At 49.7% G+C, this 24,438-nt stretch overlaps 1 protein-coding gene across 2 annotated transcripts in view; it reads right to left on the bottom strand.

The window, feature by feature from the left end:
• UBE2Q2 (ubiquitin conjugating enzyme E2 Q2) overlaps positions 1 to 24,438 on the bottom strand; it is a 758,043-nt gene that overhangs the window by 121,676 nt on the left and 611,929 nt on the right. For both annotated transcript variants that reach the window (XM_078685153.1, XM_078685152.1), the window contains exon 10: positions 19,757 to 19,805. In XM_078685153.1, the coding sequence (XP_078541279.1) occupies positions 19,757 to 19,805 (49 nt within the window). The remainder of the gene's footprint in view (positions 1 to 19,756; positions 19,806 to 24,438) is intronic.

Raw genomic sequence — 24,438 nt, 5'->3', positions numbered from 1 at the left:
TGATGGGCTAAATGGCAAACCAACCAGCACAGGGTGATGGATGGGAGAGTAGGGAAAAAGGGGGCAATGTTAGAAGTGGTGGTGCAATAATGCCAAATTAAGGGCGCCATATATGTGTCCAGTGCAAGACTAAAGTTAGATGCCAAGGTACAATTATTTATAGGTTTTATATAGCGCTAGTTAGACTCATGGGTATCAGAGCGCTTTACATACACGAAAGAAATAGCATGGAGTAACATGGAATAAGGATGCATAAAGGAATAGACATAACATTAAGACAGAATACATTAAAGAGGTGAGTGATAGCTTAGGTAGATGAAATAACATGACCACTAATCCTTGATGGTGTAGATTGTGAGTTGAGTCAGCAAAGCTATTGGAGCCTGGATCGGTTGGCTTTGTTGAGGAGATGGAGTCTCAAGTTCCTTTTGAAGCAGGAGAAGGAGGGGTTGCATCTGAGATCTATCGGTTTTCATTTTCAATTTCAGAGGGATGATAAGAAGTGAGTTAGAGCTTCTCAGAGTTCTGGATCTTCCTGCTTTCACAAGTTTGCTGTTTAGGTAGTTGTGGGAATGTGAGTGAAGGGTTTTGCGTGTGATCATGCAGACTTGTAAATACATCAACCTTCATTTGGAAGCCAGTTGAGGGATTTGAGGGTTGATGTTATATGTTCAAACAATGGATTCTCCCACAACGGACTGTTTTCCCAGATGGGCCCTCAGGTCACGCCGGTTTTTAAATACCATCTCTGTAGCATGAGAGTATTCAGAAATGTGGCAGCAAGAATCTGGAACATGGGGCATATTGCCTACTGTCTAGACCAGGGGTACTCAAAGTACGGCCCGCGGGCCAGTAGCGGCCCGTCAAGCCTTCAGTGGCGGCCCGCGGAGCTTTAGACATCGCACCTGTGTGTGGTTTTTTTTTATCTTCAGCAAACACCTCGGGGAGCAGCAGTGCGAGTCAGAGACACTGCTCTGTGGGGGCCCGGGCGATTCCAGCCACAGTCAAGAGTGGAGTTGCAGGGGCGCTAAGAGGTGAACAAAGCCTCATTAACAAACAAATGGTCGTTTAAAGACCTGTTAAGTACTGGGGTGCCCGGGAGGCTGTGTCAGCCAGGCTGACTAACAGGGGAGAGGGGGTGGGAGGGGGGGAGGACAGCAGGAACTGAGAGCGTGGTGAGGTGCGGGGACAGAGCAGGGAATGAGAGCCAGGTTAGGGAGGTGGAGGGCAGAGCAGGGAGTGAGAGCTGGGTGAGGGATGTGGAGGGCAGAGCAGGGAGTGAGAGCCGGGTGAGGGAGGTGGAGGGCAGCAGGAACTGAGAGCCCGGGTGAGGTGGGAGGGCAGAGCAGGGAGTGAGAGCCGGGTTAGGTGGGAGGGCAGAGCAGGGAGTGAGAGCCAGGTGAGGGAGGTGGAGGGCAGCAGGGAGTGAGAGCCCGGGTGAGGGAGGTGGAGGGCAGAGCAGGGCGTGAGAGCCCGGGTGAGGAAGGTGGAGGACAGAGCAGGGAGTGAGAGCCGGGTGAGGGAGGTGGAGGGCAGAGCACGGAGTGAGAGCCCGGGTGAGGGAGGTGGAGGGCAGAGCAGGGAGTGAGAGCCCGGGTGAGGGAGGTGGGGGGCAGCAGGGAGTGAGAGCCTGGGGGAGGGAGGTGGAGGGCAGAGCAGGAATTGAGAGCCGGGTTAGGTGGGAGGGCAGAGCAGGGAGTGAGAGCCGGGTGAGGGAGGTGGAGGGCAGCAGGGAGTGAGAGCCTGGGTGAGGGAGGTGGAGGGCAGAGCAGGGCGTGAGAGCCCGGGTGAGGGAGGTGGAGGGCAGAGCAGGGAGTGAGAGCCCAGGTGAGGGAGGTGGAGGGCAGAGCACAGAGTGAGAGCCCGGGTGAGGGAGGTGGAGGGCAGAGCATGGAGTGAGAGCCCGGGTGAGGGAGGTGGAGGGCAGAGCAGGGAGTGAGAGCCCGGGTGAAGGAGGTGGAGGGCAGCAGGGAGTGAGAGCCTGGGTGAGGGAGGTGGAGGGCAGCAGGGAGTGAGAGCCTGGGTGTGGGAGGGCAGCAGGGAGTGAGAGCTGGGTGAGGGAGGTGGAGGGCAGAGCAGGGAGTGAGAGCCCGGGTGAAGGAGGTGGAGGGCAGAGCAGGGAGTGAGAGCCCGGGTGAGGGAGGTGGAGGGCAGAGCAGGGAGTGAGAGCCCGGGTGAGTGAGGTGGAGGGCAGCAGGGAGTGAGAGCCTGGGTGAGGGAGGTGGGAGGGCAGCAGGGAGTGAGAGCCAGGTGAGGTGGGAGGGCAGAGCAGGGAGTGAGAGCCCTGTGAGGTGGGAGGGCAGAGCAGGGAGTGAGAGCCGGGTGAGGGAGGTGGAGGGCAGAGCAGGGAGTGAGCCGGGTGTGAGAGGTTGGAGGGCAGAGCAGGGAGTGAGAGCCCGGGTGAGGGAGGTGGAGGGCAGAGGAGGGAGGTGGAGGGCAGAGCAGGGAGTGAGAGCCCGGGTGAGGGAGGTGGGGGCAGCAGGGAGTGAGAGCCTGGGTGAGGGAGGTGGAGGGCAGAGCAGGAACTGAGAGCCGGGTGAGGGAGGTGGAGGGCAGAGCAGGGAGTGAGAGCCGGGTGAGGGAGGTGGAGGGCAGAGCAGGGAGTGAGAGCCCGGGTGAGGGAGGTGGAGGGCAGCAGGCAGTGAGAGCCTGGGTGAGGGAGGTGGGAGGGCAGCAGGGAGTGAGAGCCAGGTGAGGTGGGAGGGTAGAGCAGGGAGTGAGAGCCCTGTGAGGTGGGAGGGCAGAGCAGGGAGTGAGAGCCGGGTGAGGGAGGTGGAGGGCAAAGCAGGGAGTGAGAGCCGGGTGAGGGAGGTGGAGGGCAGAGCAGGGAGTGAGAGGCGGGTGAGGGAGGTGGAGGGCAGAGCAGGGAGTGAGAGCCTGGGTGAGGGAGGTGGAGGGCAGAGCAGGGAGTGAGAGCCAGGTGAGGTGGGAGGGCAGAGCAGGAAATGAGAGCCCGGGTGAGGGAGGTGGGAGGGCAGAGCAGGGAGTGAGAGCCCGGGTGAGGTGGGAGGGCAGCAGAGAATGAGAGCTGGATGAGGTGAGACAGATAGAGATAGAGACAGATAAAGACATATAGAGACAGATAGAGGCAGAGACAGATAGAGACAGGGACAGGCGGAGACAGGGACAGGCGGAGACAGGGACAGCCAGAGACAGGGACAGCCAGAGACAGGGACAGCCAGAGACAGGGACAGCCAGAGACAGGGACAGCCAGAGACAGGGACAGCCAGAGACAGGGACAGCCAGAGACAGGGACAGCCAGAGACAGGGACAGCCAGAGACAGGGACAGCCAGAGACAGGGACAGCCAGAGACAGGGACAGCCAGAGACAGGGACAGCCAGAGACAGGGACAGCCAGAGACAGGGACAGCCAGAGACAGGGACAGCCAGAGACAGGGACAGCCAGAGACAGGGACAGCCAGGGACAGGGACAGCCAGAGACAGGGACAGCCAGAGACAGGGACAGCCAGAGACAGGGACAGCCAGAGACAGGGACAGCCAGAGACAGGGACAGCCAGAGACAGGGACAGCCAGAGACAGGGACAGCCAGAGACAGGGACAGCCAGAGACAGGGACAGCCAGAGACAGGGACAGCCAGAGACAGGGACAGCCAGAGACAGGGACAGCCAGAGACAGGGACAGCCAGAGACAGGGACAGCCAGAGACAGAAAGAGGCAGAGACAGACAGCGATAGAGACAGACAGCGATAGAGACAGACAGCGATAGAGACAGACAGCGATAGAGACAGACAGCGATAGAGACAGACAGCGATAGAGACAGACAGCGATAGAGACAGACAGCGATAGAGACAGACAGCGATAGAGACAGACAGCGATAGAGACAGACAGAGAGAGACAGAGGGAGAGAGGGAGATAGACATAGGAAGGGATGGAGACAGACAGAGAGACTGACAGAGGGAGACAGACAGAGGGAGAGAGGAAGACGGACAGAGGGAGACAGACAGACAGAGAGGGAGACAGACAAAGGGAGGGAGACAGACAGAGGGAGGGAGACAGACAGAGGGAGGGAGACAGACAGAGGGAGGGAGACAGACAGAGGGAGGGAGACAGACAGAGGGAGGGAGACAGACAGAGGGAGGGAGACAGACAGAGGGAGGGAGACAGACAGAGGGAGGGAGACAGACAGAGGGAGGGAGACAGACAGAGGGAGGGAGGGAGGGAGACAGACAGAGGGAGGGAGACAGACAGAGGGAGGGAGACAGACAGAGGGAGGGAGACAGACAGAGGGAGGGAGACAGACAGAGGGAGGGAGACAGACAGAGGGAGGGAGACAGACAGAGGGAGACAGAGGGAGGGAGACAGACAGAGGGAGGGAGACAGACAGTGGGAGGGAGACAGACAGTGGGAGGGAGACAGACAGTGGGAGGGAGACAGACGGAGGGAGGGAGACAGACAGAGGGAGGGAGACAGACAGAGGGAGGGAGACAGACAGACAGAGGGAGGGTGGGAGACAGAAAGACAGAGGGAGACGGAGGGAGGGAGACAGAGGGAAGGAGGGAGGGAGACAGACAGAGGGAAGGAGGGAGGGAGACAGAGGGAGGGAGGGAGACAGAGAGAGGAAGACGGAGGGAGGGAGACAAGGAGGCAGAGGGATAGAGGGAGACAGACAGAGGGAGATAGACAGACAGAGGGAGATAGACAGACAGAGGGAGATAGACAGAGGGAGGGAGATAGACAGAGGGAGGGAGAGAGACAGAAAGACAGAGGGAGACAGACAGAGGGAGGGAGACAGAGAGGGAGGGAGGGAGACAGAGGGAGGGAGGGAGACAGAAAGACAGAGTGAGACAGAGGAAGGGAGACAGAGGGAGGGAGGAAGGGAGACAGAGGGAGGGAGGGAGCGAAACGGAGGGAGGGAGGGAGACAGAGGGAGGGAGGGAGGGAGGGAGACAAACAGAGGGAGGGAGACAGACAGAGGGAGACTGAGACAGACAGACAGACAGAGACAGACAGACAGAGGGAGGGAGGGAGACAGAGGGAGGGAGACAGAGGGAGGGAGACAGACAGAGGGAGACGGACAGACAGAGGGAGACCGACAGAGGGAGGGAGGGAGACAGACAGAGGGAGGTAGACAGAAAGACAGAGTGAGACAGACAGAGGGAGGGAGACAGACAGAGGGAGGGAGGGAGACAGACAGAGGGAGGAAGGGAGATGGAGGGAGGGAGACAGAGGGAGGGATGGAGACAAACAGAGGGAGGGAGACAGACAGAGGGCAGACGGAGGGAGGGAGACAGAGGGAGATGGACAGTGGGACACAGATAGAGGGAGACAGATGGAGGGAGACGGAGAGAGGGAAGGAAAGAGAGGGAGGGAGACAGAGAGAGAAAGAGGTAAGACAGAGAGACAGAGGCAGAGAGACAGAGGGAAACAGAGAGAGAAAGGGAAGGAGGGAGAGAGAAAGAGAGATGTGTGTGTATGCTGGTCTGTTGGCTCAGTGAATGAATGCGTCAGCTTCAGGGGCCTGTGTTCAACTTCATGGTCACAGTTTTTTTCTTTCTAGCCCCTTCCCCCTCCCCCACTGACCCCGCCTCCACCGGTGCGGCCCTCGGCCCAAACCACACTGTAAATTTGGCCCCCGAGAGAAAGTTTGTGAGTACCCATGGTCTAGACCAACTATGTGGATCTGGCTGAACAAATCAAACTACTCCTAGTGAAGATGGTTACATGCCACTTTCTTTCAAATTCCGACATGCACTGGTATCAAGATTCAGGTAGATAACACTGGGAGGGAGGAGGGTCCTGGAGTTGGGTGGAAACTTTTCTGAAATCTGCTGATGGGCTTTGAGTATTCCTGGTCACGTAATTAAGGGGGTCTAATACTTCAGAATTCTTCCAAAGAAAAATAAAGTAGCTTGTTTTCAAATGGAAGCAAATCTAGGGTTTAAGTTCCAAAGAAAGTGAGAAAAGGTTTAGTGAGTAAAGAAACATGCAAAAAGCGAAAACAAGAAGTGAGAAAAACAACATTGCTTTACCCTAGTTCTAAAGGCAACCACTAGTGAGCACCCCTACTCCTACCAATTATATGTTAATCTACGATTAGTGAAGGGGATTTTATCTTTACTAATACTGAAACTATATGAAGCCATTACTTCTGACCTCACTTGTTTACTTCAACTAATCCTTTGCCTAACCTTAAACATAATTGTAATCTGTGTTCTGTACCTTACCATTCCCTCTAGCTTAAGGATTTTCCCTTAGAGTATACCTAACCAGTTCCCAGCTCTTATCCTACTCCTTCCTCTTTTTTCGAACTTTTTTCGAACTACTTTATTTATCGCAATAAAAATTCCTACTTTTTCACACTTTTTTATTTTCTCAATTAATTCTTTATAACTTTCAACCTAAAACCCAAAGCCACATCTGAAGTAGCCTGTCGGTGAATGTCCTCAAATATTGATTCAGGATGTTTGTTTTCCAAACAGGATAGACAGTCAGCTGTGAAAAACTGCCAGTGGTACAAAAAACATAATTTAATATTACACATGTATGCCTTCTGTTATCTGAGGCAGAAAACAAATCAATAAGGTGTGTGGAAACTAAAAGGAGAAAAACATCTCGCAAAATATAGCACTAACAAGCATTTGCAATGCACTAGGTCTCACGTTTTTTAGAGTTAGAGCTATTGGCATTGTAAATGACAATGTTTTTTACCTATGTGTTTTGGTTTGAAGTGGAGTGCATGTATGGGGTTTGGAGTTGAATTATGTGGGTTGAATAAAACTTGTCAGTTGTGGAATTATGTGGTGTGTAGTGTATTTGTATACTAGAATTATGTGACATGGTGAATAGATAGGGGTGCGAGCTGCACAGAATAGATAAAAAGGAAGATAGAGAGGGATAGGTAGTTTGCGCAGGAAGTGATGAATGAACTCTAGATCGAGGTGGTGCTCAGGTGGTGCTGAGTAATCCTGAGGTGGTTCTGAGTGATGCTTTGGTGCTGGAAGGAGAAGGCGAGTTGTGAGCATGTCCTCCTGCTTTCGCCAGGAGAGCTGCCAGATGTCCATGAGCTTTGCTGCTTTTGTCTTCGGTTATTAAGAAGAAAATGAAAACAAGTTACTTACCTGTAACTTTAGTTCTCGAGTATTAGAAACTTTCATAGATTCCCATGCTTGTATCATTCCCCGTCGTCGGAATGGGAGTCCGCGGTATACATAAAAAAGCAATAGAAACCATCAATAAAACAGAACCCAAGGCTAGGGCCATTCCTGTGTTGCATAAAAGAGACCCAAAAAAATGAACAGCCAATTAGCTTGGCCTCACCCCATGGAACCCTCCTGAGAGAAGCTCAGAACCTCAGATTGTTCGTAGCCGTTGTGTAACCAAACCACTGAGAATGGAGAGGCTGAGCTTTCACAGGGGTGGTGGGTGGCTACGCAAGCGAATGTATGAAAGTTTCCAATACTGGAGAACCAAAGTTACAGGTAAGTAACTTGTTTTCTTACTCTAGTTTTGGAACTTTCATAGATTCCCATGCTTGCATCAGAGTAGCTAGCAGTTATCAGCACATTTTTGGAACCATGACCATTATAAAATGAAGAACAAATCAATAGCATCATCACCATAAACACATTATTAATAGTTAACATACTTAGAAAACTTAAGAAAACACAACATATGAGGTTCAAAAATGTGCAAAAGCTGGTAAAACAGTAACATGGAAGGAGGGATGAAAGGGAAAGCTCACCACTACTGAAAGTGGTTCCTCAGGACTGCTTGGCCGACTGCTGTGTGACTCTGCGTCGCCGCATCCAGGCAGTAATGTCTTGTAAACGTATGTGCACTGCTCCAGGTCGCTGCATGGCAGATCTCTTGGAGAGGAACACCCGCAAAGAGGGCTGTAGAAGAGGAAATCGCCCTTGTGGAATGAGCACAGACTCGACCTTGCAGGGGTTTGCCCGCTGCCTTGTGACAATATTGGATAGCATTAGTAATCCCATGTGCGATCCCCTGTTTGGATAGGGGAAAACCCTTACGAGGGTCGCTTAAAGATACAAATAGTTGAGAAGACTTTCTGTAGTCTTTAGTTCTTTGGAGATAGAATTTTAAGCACCTTTGTACATCCAGAGAGTGAAGTGCTTTCTCTGCAGGATGAGCCGGTTGAGGGGAAAAAAGTCTTGAGAATTAACGGCTCATTCAAATGAAAGTCCAAAGGAACTTTAGGTATGAATTTTGGGTTCGTTTGTAAAATTACTGTACCTTTTTTGAACTGGAGAAAAGATTCTTGGATGGTGAGAGCCTGCAATTCACCCACACGCCTCGCATAAGTCAAGGCCAAAAGAAGCGCTACCTTCCAGGAGAGAAATTTCAGCTCTGCCTTGTGAATAGGTTCAAAATGAGGCTTCATAAGCTGGGCCAGAACCAAGTACAGATGCTACAGGAGAGGAGGAGGCATGACCGGATGGAAGACTCTGAAAAGTCCCTTGAGAAATTGTTGAACAATTCTTGCGGACCAGAGTGAGGGGCCTGAAGACGTGCGTCAGAGACGAGAAATAGTCACCAGGTGAACCTTGATAGAAGAATAGTGAGCCAGACCCGCTTTTGCTAATGACAGAATGTACAGAAGAACTTCATGTGGCTCCGAATCAAAAGGATGGAGTCCATTGCGCTGGCACCAAACGCAGAAACGCTTCCATTTTAATTTGTAAGTCTTGTTTGTACTTGAGGCTCTTGCTTGAGAGAGAACTTCCCTGCATTCCGCAGAGAGATTCAGCCCATGAAATTCTTGCTGCTCAGGAGCCATGCTGAGAGCTGAAGAGACTGAGGATCCGGATGCAAGACCTAGCCCTGGGACATCGTCAGCAGCGAAGGAATCGGCTGCAAATGAAGCGGAAGGTCCAGGAAGAGAAGGTGAAGTTCTGTGAACCAAAACTGTCCTGCCCACGCTGGAGCTATCAGAATCATCTTGCACGGTTCTGCTTTGAGCTTTCTGAGAATCAGAGGAATAGGGGGAAAAGCATAAACAAATGCGCCTGACCAGGCCATCGAAAGCGCATTCCCCAACGATCCCGGATGGTGAACCCTGCTTGCATAGAACCAGCATTTCTTGTTCTGTGGAGTGGCAAAGAGATCTATTGCCGGTGTGCCCACCTGCGAAACACTTCCTGTAGAGTAAAGTTGTCCAGTTCCTACTCGTGGCTGACAGACTTCAGTCTGCCTAGCTTGTCCGCTGCATTGTTGAGGACACCTGGAAGATGATCCACTCAGAGTGAAACCTCTTGCTGAATTGCCCATTCCCAGATTGTTTGGGCTTCTTGTGACAACAGACGAGATCTGGTACCTCCTTCATGGTTTATATAATGCATGGCCGTCGTGTTGTCCGTACGTATAAGGACTGAAGAACGTCGTATTCTTGGAAGAAAAGCTTGTAACGCTAGGCGAATCGCCCTGAGTTCTAGCAGATTGATATGCAATATCTGATGCTGAGGTCTCCATCGGCCGCTTACGTGAAGGTCCTGTAACACTGCTCCGCAGCCTTCGAGAGAGGCATCTGTAGTTATAATGTGCAGAGCCGGGGATAGTCTGAAAGACAGCCCTTTAGAAATGTTTTCCTTGGTCATCCACCAAGATGCAGCGTCTCGCATAGTCTTGTTAACTCAGATCTGTTGTTGAAAGATCCGTCAACTTGGCGCCACTGCAAATCCAACTCCTCCTGAAGAGGACGCATTCTTAGCCTGCAATGCGGATTCAGGGGTATGCATGAAGAGATGGAACCCTGCAGGGACTTGTAGAGGCGAACTGAAAAGTGACTTTCTTTTTAACAATGGGGAAGGCATTGACATTAGTTTCTCTGGTCTCTCTAAGGACGTAAAAGCCTTGTTTATTGAAGTGTCCAGAATGGCCCCTAGGAACCTGGCTGTCCTTGACGGAAGAAGAGAAGACTTCTGTTCGCTGAGCGTCAGGCCGAGACTGGAAAACGGACGTGTACACCTTATGACTGATTCTTGGAGATGCACCTGTGTGCCTGTGAGTGGTACTGTGACCTGAGAGAAACTTGGCAGCATTTCCAGCAACCCCAGATGATTTTTCTTTGCTCTCTAATACTGCTGCTCTCTAATGAAGACGGGGTAAACCCAGAAACACGTGTCTAGAGATCTACAGCAATGTCTGCACTAACTTTGGTGAAAAACTCCAGCTAACTTTGAAGTAAGTTTGAACTGTGTACTGCATTTACCAGGATGCAAAGGGGCGAACTGTGCTGGGACTGTGAGGCAGTGTGCTCCCAACCCCTATTCTACCTTATGACTGATTCTTTTGCTGCCTGCTTGGTAGGAGCTTTTATCAACTAGTCATCCAGATAAGGGAAGACCTGGAGTTTCTGTCTTAGAAGAAAGGCTGCTACCGGAGCCAACACCTTCGTGAAGATCCGTGGAGATGAGCACAGACCAAAAGTAAGAACCTTGAATTGAAAATGGCTCTTGGCTACTGTAAAGCGAAGATACTTCCTGTGAGCTGGATGGATGGGTATGAGGAAATAAGCATCCTCTAAATCCACAGTGGCGATGAAATCCCCTGAGTTGAGAAGACGAAGGATGTCTTGTAGAGAAACCATCCAAAAAGATTATTTGATGAGATAGGTGTTGAGCTCCCTCAGATCTAGTATAGAGCACCACTTTTCTAACGTCTTCCGAATTAGGAAGAACCGGGAGTAAAATCCCTTTACCCTTTGAGAGATAGGGACGGGTTCTATAGCTCCCTTGACGAGCATTTGATGGACCTCTAATCGTAGCAGACTGAGATGTTTCGATACCAGGGCGTGAGGGGGCTTGTATGGTGGTGGTTGTACAAACTCCAGGGTATGGCCATAAAGAATGATGTTCTATACCCACCAATCCGATGTTATTTGTTGCCAATTCTGGAGGAAATGAGAAACTCTGCCTCCCACTGATGATACAGGAGGAGAAGGGGCAGTAGTCAGAGCCAGCAAGCCGCTATTGGAGCTTAGAGTTTTCTCTGCCCTGGCGACCTTGTCTTCCTTTGTTGTTCGACTGAGAGAAAGACGACAAAGATTGGTTTTGCCGTTGAATGTAGTTAGGGCTGTATTATTGCGTTTTGGAACCATATGAGGAGTAACGTTGTTGTTGATAACTTCCTCTCTATATCGAGTTACCTCTTCCTCTCGCTCCTTGGAATGGGAACTTGCAGTATTGCAAATTCCCGAAGGATTTTGCGGTTTCCGTATCCTTTTTGATATCTCGAAGCGCAACGTCAATATGTTTGCCAAATAGCGCTTCCCAATCAAAAGCCATATCCAAGATTTTGTTTTGGACTTCTGGGCGGAACCACGTGGCCCGTAACCAGCCCAGTCGCCGCAGAACTGCGGCTCCAGCTAAGGATCGAAAAGCCGTTGTTGCAATATCCATTGCACAATCTATGATTTCCGCTGATGTAATCTTTCCTTCCTGAAGAATCCGCTTAGCCTCTTTCTTCTCTTCCTCTGGCAGCTGATCTAGATAAGGGAAAAGTCGCGCCACATCTGGCGATTATATCATTTAAGAATAGCCAGGAGGAACAGAGCTGGATTTCCTCTCAAGCCTTACTTCCTTTGAAAGTCCTTCCCTCTCCTTTACACCTCGGTGAGGAGATTCGACAGGACTAGGCCCTTCAGACCTATCAGAGGTATTTTTCAAGGCCTTACCAGGGCATTTCTCAGAAGGTGAAGGAGAAGCTCTACCCCTTTTTACAGACCTTCTGGAAGAGGACGCAGAAGATGAGTCATCACTGTCACTAGACACTGATTGAGATTCTGGAGCCAGGTCAAAAAACGCCTTTCTCGATCCCGTCAAGTCTTTGTTGAAAAATTGCGGCAAATCTTAGTCTGCAGCCTTGTGATCTGGGTACAGACAGTAAATGCAGTCCTTATGCTTATCCTCAATATACGCCTTTTTAGAACAGGTAGCACAAGCCTTAAAAAGGGCCTTCTTCTCCTTATCTGACATCCTGAAGGAATTGAAGCAAAAGCTGTAGAACTAGGTTCTAGAACAAAACTGAGCAGAGCACAGTGGAGACTCCCTAGCACAACGTGCGGTAGAAAAATCTGAGGTTCTGAGCTTCTCTCAGGAGGGTTCCAAGGGGTGAGTCCAAGCTGATTGGCTGTTCTTTTCGTAAAAGAGTAAAAAAAATGAGGTAGATAGGATGCAAAACAGGAATAGGCCTAGGCCTGGGTTCTGTTTTAGTGATGGTTTCTATTGCTTTTTTATTTATGCCAGGGACTCCCATTCCGACGACGGGAATGATACAAGCATGGGAATCTATGAAAGTTCCAATACTGGAGTAACCTTATTGCTCATGGCCATAGCAATTCTGAGTGTGGATGAGCTTCTCAATACCTTAAAATAACCAACACGTGCCCCAAACTGAATGAGAGCCCACTTAATCAAAGAGGAAAAGGCTTAGCACAATAATATAAACAAGCAGTCAGTCATTAGTGAATATGTTTTAGGAGTAAAGATCCGTATACTACAGCTGATAATAAGTTGCACTCTGGTGAACTCTGTTAGAATGCGCTTAAAAAAAGAAATAAAAAGATCATGCAACCAACTGCAAGGACTGGCTGAAGGTGTCACACGTGCATTGCTGGTGTGCTTTAACAAGTTCCCAACTTATTACATTGAACATTCGTAAACATTGAGATTTTACATAGCAAGGTTAAAGCGAAACTATAAGTCCCAGGGTGCAACTGGTTGTTGGTTAAAAAGCTAGCATTAGTTGAAGTTGTCAACAATATGGGGCATTTGCTATCTATATCTATTTCGACACATTAACAACACATCCACTTTCAAACCCAGTTGGTGTCAGTGCTCGTTTACTTAGATGATATTTCAGACTGGGTTTCGTAATCTTTAAAGAATTTTATGATTGTTTAACAGGTATATGTATTTAAGCATTTTCTGTCTAGTATAGAGAAGAAAGATCTGAGGTTTAATCCCAGCATCACTAGTTGATCCTGGGTGAAGCGCACTTTTTCTATGCCACAACAGTTATCTAGAAATGTGGGCTTCACCTGTACCCTAGGTGAGCGCTGATTTTAAGTGTTATCTAAAACACACAGCAGTAAAAATTCAAGACCACATTAATACAAAATACATTTTATCTGTGAGAGCCAGGAGAAAAGCAGGTACCAATAGTATGCTAAGCTAGTTCCAGTGAGCTTTGGAAGCCATAGAGACCAGGAGGATGAAAGGAGGAGTGGATTTTAGCAGAGCGGGAGCAGTGATGCTCCTGTGCCTGGGCAGCACGTGCGCTCACTGCCTGTATTATCCTGGGCTCCCACGGCTGTGCATGTTGCTGCAGCAGCAGGAGATGTCGAGGGAACTGCAGCCAGGCAGAGGCTTCCCCTCTCTCCCCGTCACCATTCCTGTGAGATGCAGCGGACCGGTTAACCGCTGGAGTGCTAGTCCTGTGCCTAGCGCCCTGCAACCATGCTGTGTCGTAACACGAACAATCATTTGCAATGTAATAGAAAGAATGTACAGCAAATATACACTGTACACAAGTGAGTGTAAATCAGTGTATTGTGATTACCAGGAAGTAATCTAAGCATTACATCCTTTTCACTTCTTCCTCCTAGTCTTTATCCCATGGTGTAAGACTGGGAAGAGGGAGTAGAATTCGAGTCTTGGTTTTACCAGTAAGTAATTGAAGCATTCCAGACCATTGCTGTGAATTTTAAATACACTGACATACAGAGTCCACGCACGGGCCTTCTATGGTGGGATTGGTGCACAGGGATGATCTGTTCTGCTGGCTCCTGACACTTTGTCAAGCGTCATCACTTCACGTGGAGGGGCAGCTGCTACCAAGCGGATGGGGGACCCAAAGCAGGCAATGAAAATGCCCACCCAGGACGACCAGTTGAGTATTACAAGACAACCCTAACCGAGGTGCAATACGATCTCCTCCATGCCCACGCCTGGTGCCACTGCACCAGCTGCACAAATGATTAGTAGTAACCTTCAGAAGGCAGAGATTACATTTCTCTCAGCCTAGGTGCGACCCTTTGTAAGTCACGTGCCTTAGACAAGGCTCGTGATGTGCTCAAAGTGCCTCCTGCCAGTAATCTATTTGCACAGAATCTCCTGACTGAACGGAACACAATGTGACAGCGTCAGCATGTCATGAGTCACGACAGCCTTTGACACGTGCCCACATACATAGCCTTTTAACAAGTCATTGTTTTGGATGATTAACAAAAAAAAACGCCATCAATGTCAGGCTAACAACCAAAGAGCCAAGCCTGATTTGCAATCACAAACTTGTACCTTAGAGTGTGGGCAGTTCGTCTTCTGAGGACATGACGTCTCCAGTGATAAGGTGATGGGGCTGTTGTTTTTTAATATTAAAACCATGTACACATTAACACGGCACGCTTGGGAAAAAAACAATGCCTGTACTGCACACCTTCAACTATTGTGCACTTTAAAAACACTGGCAAAATGCACAGCTAACACATTCAAACACGATGTGTGCATGTGTTCATGAAATACACTGGTATTATGCACAGCAAACACATGGAAATAAAACACAATAAATACACTGGGTAGGAGTACAATGGTGTAAATTTGGCACATAAAACAGAGCTCTGCTGCTGGGCAACACGCGTGCAAAGCTGGTGTTTACACCACATACAGGCTCTGCTGGGAGACCAAGCCACGGCACAGGGGATGCGACTATTAACCCATTGAACTTGCCAGTCCTCGGACAAGGCACACATCGGATCTTTTCCTGTTGTTCCCAAGGTGGGGCGCCCTTAGCACACGATTTCACCAACAAGTTTGGGTTGTGATAGGTTCCCCAAAATTAAAATGGCCCCCCTCAATTCCAGAGAATATTTGATATTACTTACGAACATCCATGAAAACAATGTACTGGATATGCAAAAAAAAACCTTTGCCGAGAGCATTGTGTGGCTCCACCGCAACACCGCTGTTCTCTCGGGAGAGGGGGCGGAATTACACTCAGACACTGGGCTCAAGCAGAACACCTCGGGCTAGCACTCACACCAGGCTCCAGCACAACAACTCAGAGCTGCACTCAGACGCCCCCTCCAGCACACCCCCTCCAATAGGACACCTCGCAGCTGCACTCGGACTCCCTGACTGGAGCAGAACACCTTTACCGCCTCAAGAGCACAGCGCAGAGAGAGTCCTCAGAAAGCCCAAGTGATCTCATAACCCGAACAGAAGAATCTGCCGGTCAGTCCCCTGCCGGGTAAAAAGAGCATCTACAGCCAGCAGTGACTGCAGCTGTGGTAAAGACCCAAGGAACCACTCTGAGGGACCACAGGCTGAAGAACAACCCTGCTGGAAGGACTGTGCCTGCTACGACCAGTGCCAGAGGCAACTGGCCAGTCGAAAGGGGTTACTTACCGGAGGACTGTGCCCACAGTAAGGGATGTTGTAAACTGGGATTTGAACCCACAGTAAGCTGAGACCTAAACGGGAAACTGAGCCCGCTGACTGCAAGGGCAGCTCTAAAGGGGAGAATGTGCCCACTTGTAACTGCAGCTCGAACTGGGAGTCTGGTGTCAACAGAAAGTGCAGCCCTACATACGAGTCTGTGCCTGCTCTAAACAAGCACGCACACCTTTTATTAAGCCTGCAGTGCTAAGATACGAACAGAGGCAGCAGGGAAACTAAAACTAGACGGGAAGATGGGCCGTCGCACGCCCTTTCTTGAAGAGGCAGAAAACTGGCACGCTTAGAGAGTTATTGAAATTTGGCAGCTCCTCCTCACGGCTGTGTTAACCTCCGAATCGGGAAAGCTCCTAATCGGCCTTGCGGGGACAGGCATGACAATTAAGCTTATTTAAATTGAGGGGGTAGTCCTATTAGCAGTGCCAACACGTCAGGAAGTATCTCCAAATAGGTAAACAAAAAGTAATGTCCAACAGCTAGCGCGTTTTTTTGCCAGTGACAGTGAAGTCTCTATGGAGAGAAGGCGGCGTGAAGGCAGCGTGATTTGAAATACATGCCCTATCACAGAGCCGGACTAGCGCGTGCAGGCAGCATGATGGAGCCGTCGTGAAGACTTTACTTATCTGCTTGATAAATAAACAAGCAGATAAGAAAAGTCTTCACAACAGCCGTGAATCAAGCGAGCCAGTCCGGCAAAAAGCCAAAGGGAGGCAACGAAAATCCCTCCTTTCCAATGGGAAGCCAGCGTTTACCATAAAAGCTGATGCTACCCAAATGAGGGGCGGGGCTCAAGTTCCCTTCTCGCAACTGACTTGTTTACTATAGCTCTCCCAGGCGAGGAGCGCATGCTCGCTCATATGCCAGGCGACACCTAAAAAGGTTTGCAGCATGCCCAAGGGGCAAGATATGCCCACATGCCTGACAAATGCGCAGAGCTGCAAGCCTTTCGTTGGATGTCAAGAAGAACACCAAGAAACACATTTTGAACAAAAGGGTATGCCCCCAAAAAGATTAGCAAGAAATCAGTTTTACAAAAAACGGAAGAAATAAAAAATGACCAGTTAAAAATGTTAACCTTTTTACTTACTTCTATTTCCATTCAAACAGAGACCACCACTCATAGGTTCACATCATTTGAGCCTGTCAGTTGTACCCAGTCAGTATCTACATAAGCCAAGTGCTTTTTTTTTTTTAACGCATAGTGAAAGTTGTTGCTTCCTCTGTTCTAACATCTCACTGTTTATGTGAAAGAGGCTATATAAACCTGACGGGGAGCAAGTCAGCTTCCCATTTCTTTGGCAAGAATGCAGTGCCACTTAGGGAAACCAATGTGCTAATAACAGTTACTCTAAAAAGCCCACAGTAAGATGTCTCTTCTAAGTCACTACCTAGGGCAAGTTTAAGTGCCAGCATACAGGTTTCCCTAGCTTTCCTCAAAACTAAATGAACAAGTAACTTGCCTTCAGTAACGCTCTCCGAGGTTACTCTAACTGCAGATTCCTCACCTTGTGAATATTCCCGGAGGTGCCAGACTAGATCCGGAAAGCTCGAAAGCATTGTTCCTGTGCACTGGTAGATGGCACAGTGTAACTACATTAATTCTATTTTGCTGAGGAGATCATGATGGAGCTGCACATAAGCACCACTCATGAGCACGGACATCCATTTCTTAAATGATCCGCTTCCTCAGACACGGAGCCCACCAGCAAAGACAAGAAACCAGTGTGCAGATTCCTCAATAGGGGTCATTTAAAAAAATATATTATAGACCATACCACAGAATGGAGAGGTAGGAGCGTGGTGATGATTCTGCGATTGGATTGTGTTACCAAAATTAAATAACGTGTTCTTTTGATGAATGCTGCTAACTGAAGATTCCTTACCTTGTGAACAGATACCAAAGCAGTACCTGCCAAGGTGGTGGGTTTGTGGAATGACTCAAATTAATACGTCTTGAAGGACAGTGAGGGCAAAATGCCCATCTCGACAAACCTGACCGTTGAGGCAATAGCATTTTGTCAACGTGTGCCCTAGTTGCCATTAATCTGCCTGGCAAATATCCACTGCAGGTACTCCACATGCCAATGCAGCAGTAGCAGATTTAGTCCTAGTGCAGTTGGCCGTTAGGCCTTATCTTGTGGAGGCTGCTTCTTAGCCACTGCGCAACAGATCTTAATGGAGCAGACTATCCATCGGGAGGTGGCCTTTTTCTGCACTGCCTCGCCTTTCTTTGCCCCAGGCAACCCTACAAAGTGATGTTTTCAAAAAAGGCAAAGGGCAGCAGGGTATTCAGCAACTGCACTACCTAGGCTAGTCACTAAAGGTACTCTCAAATTGTATTGCTCACCTCAAATGGCCAGCTGCCACATGAACATAAATAATTTCAAGAGAAAGGCTGATGAGAGGCAATACACAAAATCATCAAAATACAGTAAACATAAAGCAAAGTTAATTCTGCAGGTGTAGTTCGTTTAGCAGCTAATCTTTATTTTTCCAAAAGGTCTTTTGTATACATGTAAAAAACAGCCAAAGCATTTCACCCTTCACATGGTCTCCAAACAAGAGACCTAATGCCAATAGTGAGTATTCAAATGTCATCAATCCAATGCAGTGTCCGGCAGCAGCAGCAATATGTATTGCTTCTGCTGCCGGACACGGAATCTTCAACACACACATGCAGACTGAATAAAGCACTCTACCTGATTGCACTGGAGGCTTAAGAATGCCATAAGACATATTTCTCCGCTATCTGAGACAACTTACAGTCTTTTTGGATTGATGACATTAGAATACTCACTATTGGCATTAGGCTTCTTGTTTGGAGACGACATCCATATAACAGGGACGGTCCGCAATAACATTACTGGACTATATAAATGGATACGCAAGTCTGGTCATCTTACCAATGCCCTGAAGAAGCCCTTGTCAAGGGTGAAACGCGCTCGCTGTTTTCTACATGTATGCAAAGGACCTTTTGGAAAAATAAAGATTTGCTGAAAAACGAACTACACCTGCTGAATGAACTTTGCTTTATGTGTATGGTATTTTGTGTATTGCCTCATCAGCATTTCTCTTGAAAGTGCTGATGTTCACTGGTACGAGCAATGTAAAAACGGAGTTCCCTCATGGGGTGCAAATAATGGAGTCTATTCCTCTTTCAAGGGATGAAGTAGAGCAAGGAAGGTAAGGAGTGTGATGGCTTGCCCAATATGAAACTGTGTCACACTATCTTTGGTAGGTAAGCTGCTTGAGTTCTTAACATCAGTTTGTTTGAAAAACAAAATGGTACAGGGATGCTGGACCGAAAGGGCCTCCCGCAACCATCATGCAGATGTTACTGCAACCAGGAAAACTGTTTTAAGGTAAGTAGGTGCAATGGACAACTGTGTATTGGTTCAAATGGGGTGAACATTAAAAACATGATAACCAGATTTAAATCATACTGTGGGATCAAAAAGGACTTAGATGGAAACATGTTGTAAACCTTTTAGGAAAGGCACCACAATCAGTGATTTGAATAAGTAAGTTTGGTCCGGCAAAAGTAAAACGGCAGTCAGGTAACACCTAAATGCGTCCAGAGAAAGTCCTTGTCAGGCTAAAAACAAAGCAAACAATAACGTATCCAACAGTTTTGTCTGCAACAGGTCCACCAGACTCGCACTGCACCAAGCCACAAATATGTCCCAGTGTTCACCATACACCGATTTTGCAGAAGGAAACCTTGCTGTCAAAATCACTACAACTACCTCCGGAGGAGGATCAAATCAACATGCATGGAGGTGCAAGCTGCTTTGGTTCCAGCCCTACTTATTAGACAGATCAAAACTAATACACAAATGCAGAACAAATCAAATATTCACCTCCAGTCACAGATCTGTGTTAAATCTATTGGTTTGCTCACCATGCCACTCCCGTTTGGACCCAGCCATATGCAAATCAGACCTAACCCTGCTCCCCATGGGAACAGTCCAGACAAAACTACCAGGCCAGGTTCTCCCTGTACCGGAAAACAACCATCCTTGGACCGATTTCGGAGTATCAGCCCTCATCAGCCAGGCTAGCTCGAATCCAGTGGTATAGCGAGCACAGGACCGACGTCTGGGCGGGGTTGGGGGAACTATAATTAGCTAGCTTCTAATCATGTTGTGGCACAGTCTACAGTCTGACATCAGAGAAAAATCCATGTTCTCAAATGAAAGTAAGCCAATACTTTATCAAAAAACAGTGCACTTATATGAACGTTGATGAAAGCAGATTAGCTATAAAAATAGCTATGCATCACACACAAAATATTTTATTTGTTTACCATTTCACATAGTCTAGTACCTGTTTTGTAAGAAGTTCCATGCACAGAGCACCTCCTCCCAGGACATAACTAGAAGAAACGGAGAGTGTAAATCAATATTTGTTTTCTAAATTCACTGAAGTAAACCATGTGTTATTACATATACATGAAATTATAGATAATATTCTGGATGTCCACATTGAAACAGGAATTCCTCCAGATGTAGCCTTTTCACATAGGTATCAAAATTAACACAAGAGGAGAAAAGAAGTTTATTGGCTTCTATGTTTACCCTTTGTCTAATCGTTGAATGTAAAAGGTACGCTGCAGACCTCAAAGGTAGCTGTAAAAACATAGTACTTTAGGTGTTAGATTATAATGATTTTGAGAAATTATTTTAATTAGGTGACTAAAGAAATAGTTTTTAGAAGCTGCTGTGTTTTAAAGTTTGTACTATCTGAGGCAATGTTTATGTAATGTATCTGCAATTTCTAACATGGCTGGTGTAATTGAAAAATAAGATTAGTTATACAATCAAGACTTCTGAACACAGAACTACTCAGTAGGATAACAAGTCAGTTTTGTCCTCTGCAAGATCCTAACACATACACTAACTTGATCACTATCAAGAAACCAAAGCTAGGGGGGCGTGGCTAGCAGCCGACTGGAATGGCTGCCTAGCAGAGGAGCTCCGTGGTAAAACGAGACCCCATCTCTGAATCCGCTCATTGATCCGTGATCTCTGCTGTTCTGGCGATCGATTCCACGAGATGACTCCAAGCGGCGTCCCCTGCCGAAACCCCGGTGTTCCTCCGACACCGGCATCAGCCCGTGCTGGAGTGCCTGCCTGCGGCCTGTTACCATCGTGGCTGCACCGGCCTGGCCTGGAGCACTATCCGGCCGGAAGTGGAAGACTGCCGGGAGACCAGACCGGAAGTCCCGCGCTGATACTCTGACCGTCGCCCGGAGGAAACTTCCAGCATCAAACGACGGACGAAAACACCGGTGACGGTGCGCTCCTGAGGTGGGTCGGCGACCCCCCACACCCCCCCCTCCCTTGGTTTGGTTGGGAACGAGGGGGCCGGCGGAGAACTCCCAGAGACCGGGGAACCGAAGACGTCATTGGCAGCGGGTGAGACCGCCGCTGTGGCTTCAGGCCAGCATACGACCCACCCCTCACCACTCCTGCCATCGCCTGTGCTACCGGAGGGAGGGGAGAGCCCCATTGCCACGGAGTCAGGGCGGCCCTGACCATTTGCTGCCAGGCGTGTCATCCATCCTGCGGCTCAGACCCCGCCTGCATAGCGGCTGCTCACGGGACCGCACCGGTGAGGTGACGACTTCCTGGGCCTCCACCTGGGATCGAGCAGGTACCGTTCCGCCCCGGACGGGGGCCGCCGACGTATAGGCTCTGTGGCGCAGTCGCCTACCTATACTGCGGACTTGTTGCAGCTTGGAGGGGGTGCATTGGACCAGCGAGAATTTCACGCAACGTGGGTAGCGAGTACTCACCACTGTGTGCACCCTCATCCCCCCAGGACTTGGATCGCCCAAGGTAACAGTGGGGCCACTGTGGCATAAAGGCCTGAACACCGCCAGACGCTCTGCATTGGGGTTCCCGTCTGCCAGAGCCTCATCTCGCCCCGGTCTGGCTCTACTCACTGCATTGGACAGCCTCGGATTTGGGGATCCCACCCACTGAGCCATTCTCGGAGCCTACCCCAGACGCCTGATCGGAACGGCCTCCTCGACGGCCCGTCCTACTTGTGCGGCCGAACCCTAGGGGATCAAGACGCATTGGGACTCTGGCCGGAGCTGACGCATCTGACGGCCCACGAGGGGACGGCGGAATGGCGGGAAAAGGAACGTGACACAACGCTGCTCAGTCGCGACTTGAAAAATTCGCGTTCGAGAAGAACCCCTCGCAACACCCTGAAGGCCGCGCGTCCGTAGGCAAAAGCCCCGAAGGTGACGGAGGAAAAAAGGTGACACTCGAGGATTTAATGAGGACGCTCACTAATGTCCAAACTACAGTGGGGGCCATCTCCTCGGATGTCGGCTTACTGAGGGCGGACCTTCACAAAATGACCGAGAGGGTGGCGCAGGTTGAAGTGGTCACGAAGTCCCTGGTTGAGGACACCTCCGAACTGCAGCTGGCCATGGAACGGATGGAAGCGGTCACTAAGAAATTGCAGGACAAGCTGGACGATCAGGAGGGGCGGGCTAGGCGTAACAATGTCCGAATCCTAGGAATTCCAGAATCGGAGGGCAAACGGGCGATGGACCTTTACGTAGAAGACCTTATCAAGACCGAACTGAGAGCAAAAGGTCTATCAAACTTCTTCTCAGTGGAGAGAGCGCACAGGGTCCCAGGTGGAACACCGAAACCTGGAGCAGCACCAAGACCTGTATTGGCCAGGCTGTTTAACTTCCGTGACAGGGATGTCATACTCCAAGCGGCCCGAAATGCCCCGCCCATCAAAATACAAAACTCTACGTTGGCCTTCTTTCCTGACTATACGGCCGAGGTGGCCCGGCGCCGCAAAACCTTCATTGAGGTCAAAAAGGCCTTACGAGCAAAGGAATTGCCCTACTCGATGCTGTTCCCGGCGAAACTTAGGGTCGTGGATAATCATAAAGCTTGGTTTTTTGATACCCCGGAGGCGGCGTGGGACTGGCTGGACGGTTGGCGTCGGGTGGAGGGGTCTGGACGCACGGGCAAAGGCCAACGAAACCGACGGTTCGAGAGTACAGAAACTTCACCAGCGGCGGCCGGAGAAAATCATGACAAGGAGCTGGAGGAGGGACCGGAAGCCGACGAACGATGTCCTGAAATATGAGTTCCTTATTGGCACAGTCTTATCCACAGGTGACCACGAGAGGTGAAAGGGCTGCCGTTGAACTATGAACAGGAAGAGCAGACTGTGACTGATGGGGTCACTAGTACCACGGAACACTTACCCCGCAAGCAAGTACATTGGGGGGGAATGGGAGCAGGCACTCTGCTAAGTTGGGGGAGCGGGCGGTTCTATGTCCGTATAGCAGGGAGGGGGGGATGGACGGGGGGGGGGGTTGTTTGCCAAGTTATATTGTTCTCTCTTAAGTCTCATGTTTTTCCTAGGGTTATATGTACACACGACCACAGGACACTTACTCTGGAACCAGTGCACGCTGCTGGGTCTTCCACGCCAGCGCGGGCGGGGCTACCTGGTACGCCTGGTATTCTCTATAGGCCACCTAGCTCGACAGGGGGAGGGTTTTGTATCCGCTCTGAGCACTACTCGGTACGATAGTTGGTATTGGACCCCTGACCGAGTTTCATATTCAGGGACACTACCGCCCCTGCACTTAGTGAACGGTGTTTATTCGTTAGTCAGGTCCCGAAGTTCCAATAGTCACAGGTTCCTGTATAGGCTGACTCTGCACACTGGCGCGGGACACTCTCAGTATTGCCTCTGCACAGGGCCAGGCACTCATCACCACAGTCAAGGCTTCCCATACTTAATGTTGCTGGACCCCGGTCCGAATGCTATATCCAAAGTTCCTGACACACAAGAGCACCTACAATCATGGCTGACCAAGACCTTTTAACGCCTCGCCCACACTCACCCCCGCTGGTAACTGCCCCGCTTACTATCATCTCCTGGAATGTCAATGGGCTGGGCCACAAAATTAAACGGGGTTTGGTCCTACAATTCCTTAAGAGAAAGGCCCCGACAATAGTATTGCTCCAGGAGACACATCTGGTGGGAACAACCTGTCAGGCCCTTAACCGCTGGGGGTTTAAAATGGTCACACACGCAGAATTCTCCTCGGGTTCACGTGGAGTTGGTATCCTGGTTTCCAAAAATGCACCCCTACTTATCAAACACACATGGGCTGACGACCAGGGACGCTTTGCAGCGATCAGTTGCCAATGGGAGGGACGGCCATATAATATACTAACAGTATACATCCCCCCTGCGTTACATCAAGGAGCCTTCCAAGACCTGGGTAACTTACTGCTTGGACTCCCAGAGGGGGAACTAATTATTGGTGGCGACTTCAATGCGGTGCCAGATGATGCTGCTCCCCGAGAGGCTACCAGAGCAGACCACCTGGTCCGAGAATTCTTAGATGCGTTGGGACTGTTAGATGTATGGAGACTCAAGCATCCCCGGGATCGACATTACACATTTATCTCGGGAGTCCATGGTAGTCTTTCCCGGCTGGACTACTTACTGACACTAGCCGTTCCCCCAGAAAAGATTGCGTCCATAGAACATCTACCGCGAGGGATCTCTGACCATTCCCCAGTGCTACTCACCTACACAATGCACCCCACCAGACGACAGCGAATTTATCCAATCTATCCTGGGTATCTTAAAAATCGTACCATTGCTAAAGCGCTCAAAACAGCTACCACGAATTACTTCGAAGATAATGTGGGCTCGGTCGAATCACCGTCGATACTATGGGAGGCGTACAAAACGGTGGTCAGGGGGCACGCCATCTCCACTATCACCAGGCATAAAAGGGCACAGAGGGCAACCATAGATTCGCTCGAAACAGCGGTCCAGACCGCGGAGTTAGCACACGCCTCTGACCCCACAGAGGACACAGCACACACGCTGACATTGGCCTCCCAGGAATTCAGATTGTACGCAGAGGACATGACAAAGACAAGGTTAGCTGACACGCTACACAGGGTCTATGAATTAGGAGATAAGACTGGGAGAATGCT

The sequence above is a fragment of the Lissotriton helveticus genome, chromosome 3_2 (genome assembly GCF_964261635.1).
Source record: "Lissotriton helveticus chromosome 3_2, aLisHel1.1, whole genome shotgun sequence".
Lineage (NCBI taxonomy): Eukaryota > Metazoa > Chordata > Amphibia > Caudata > Salamandridae > Lissotriton > Lissotriton helveticus.
This window is presented reverse-complemented; position numbering and strand designations above follow the sequence as displayed.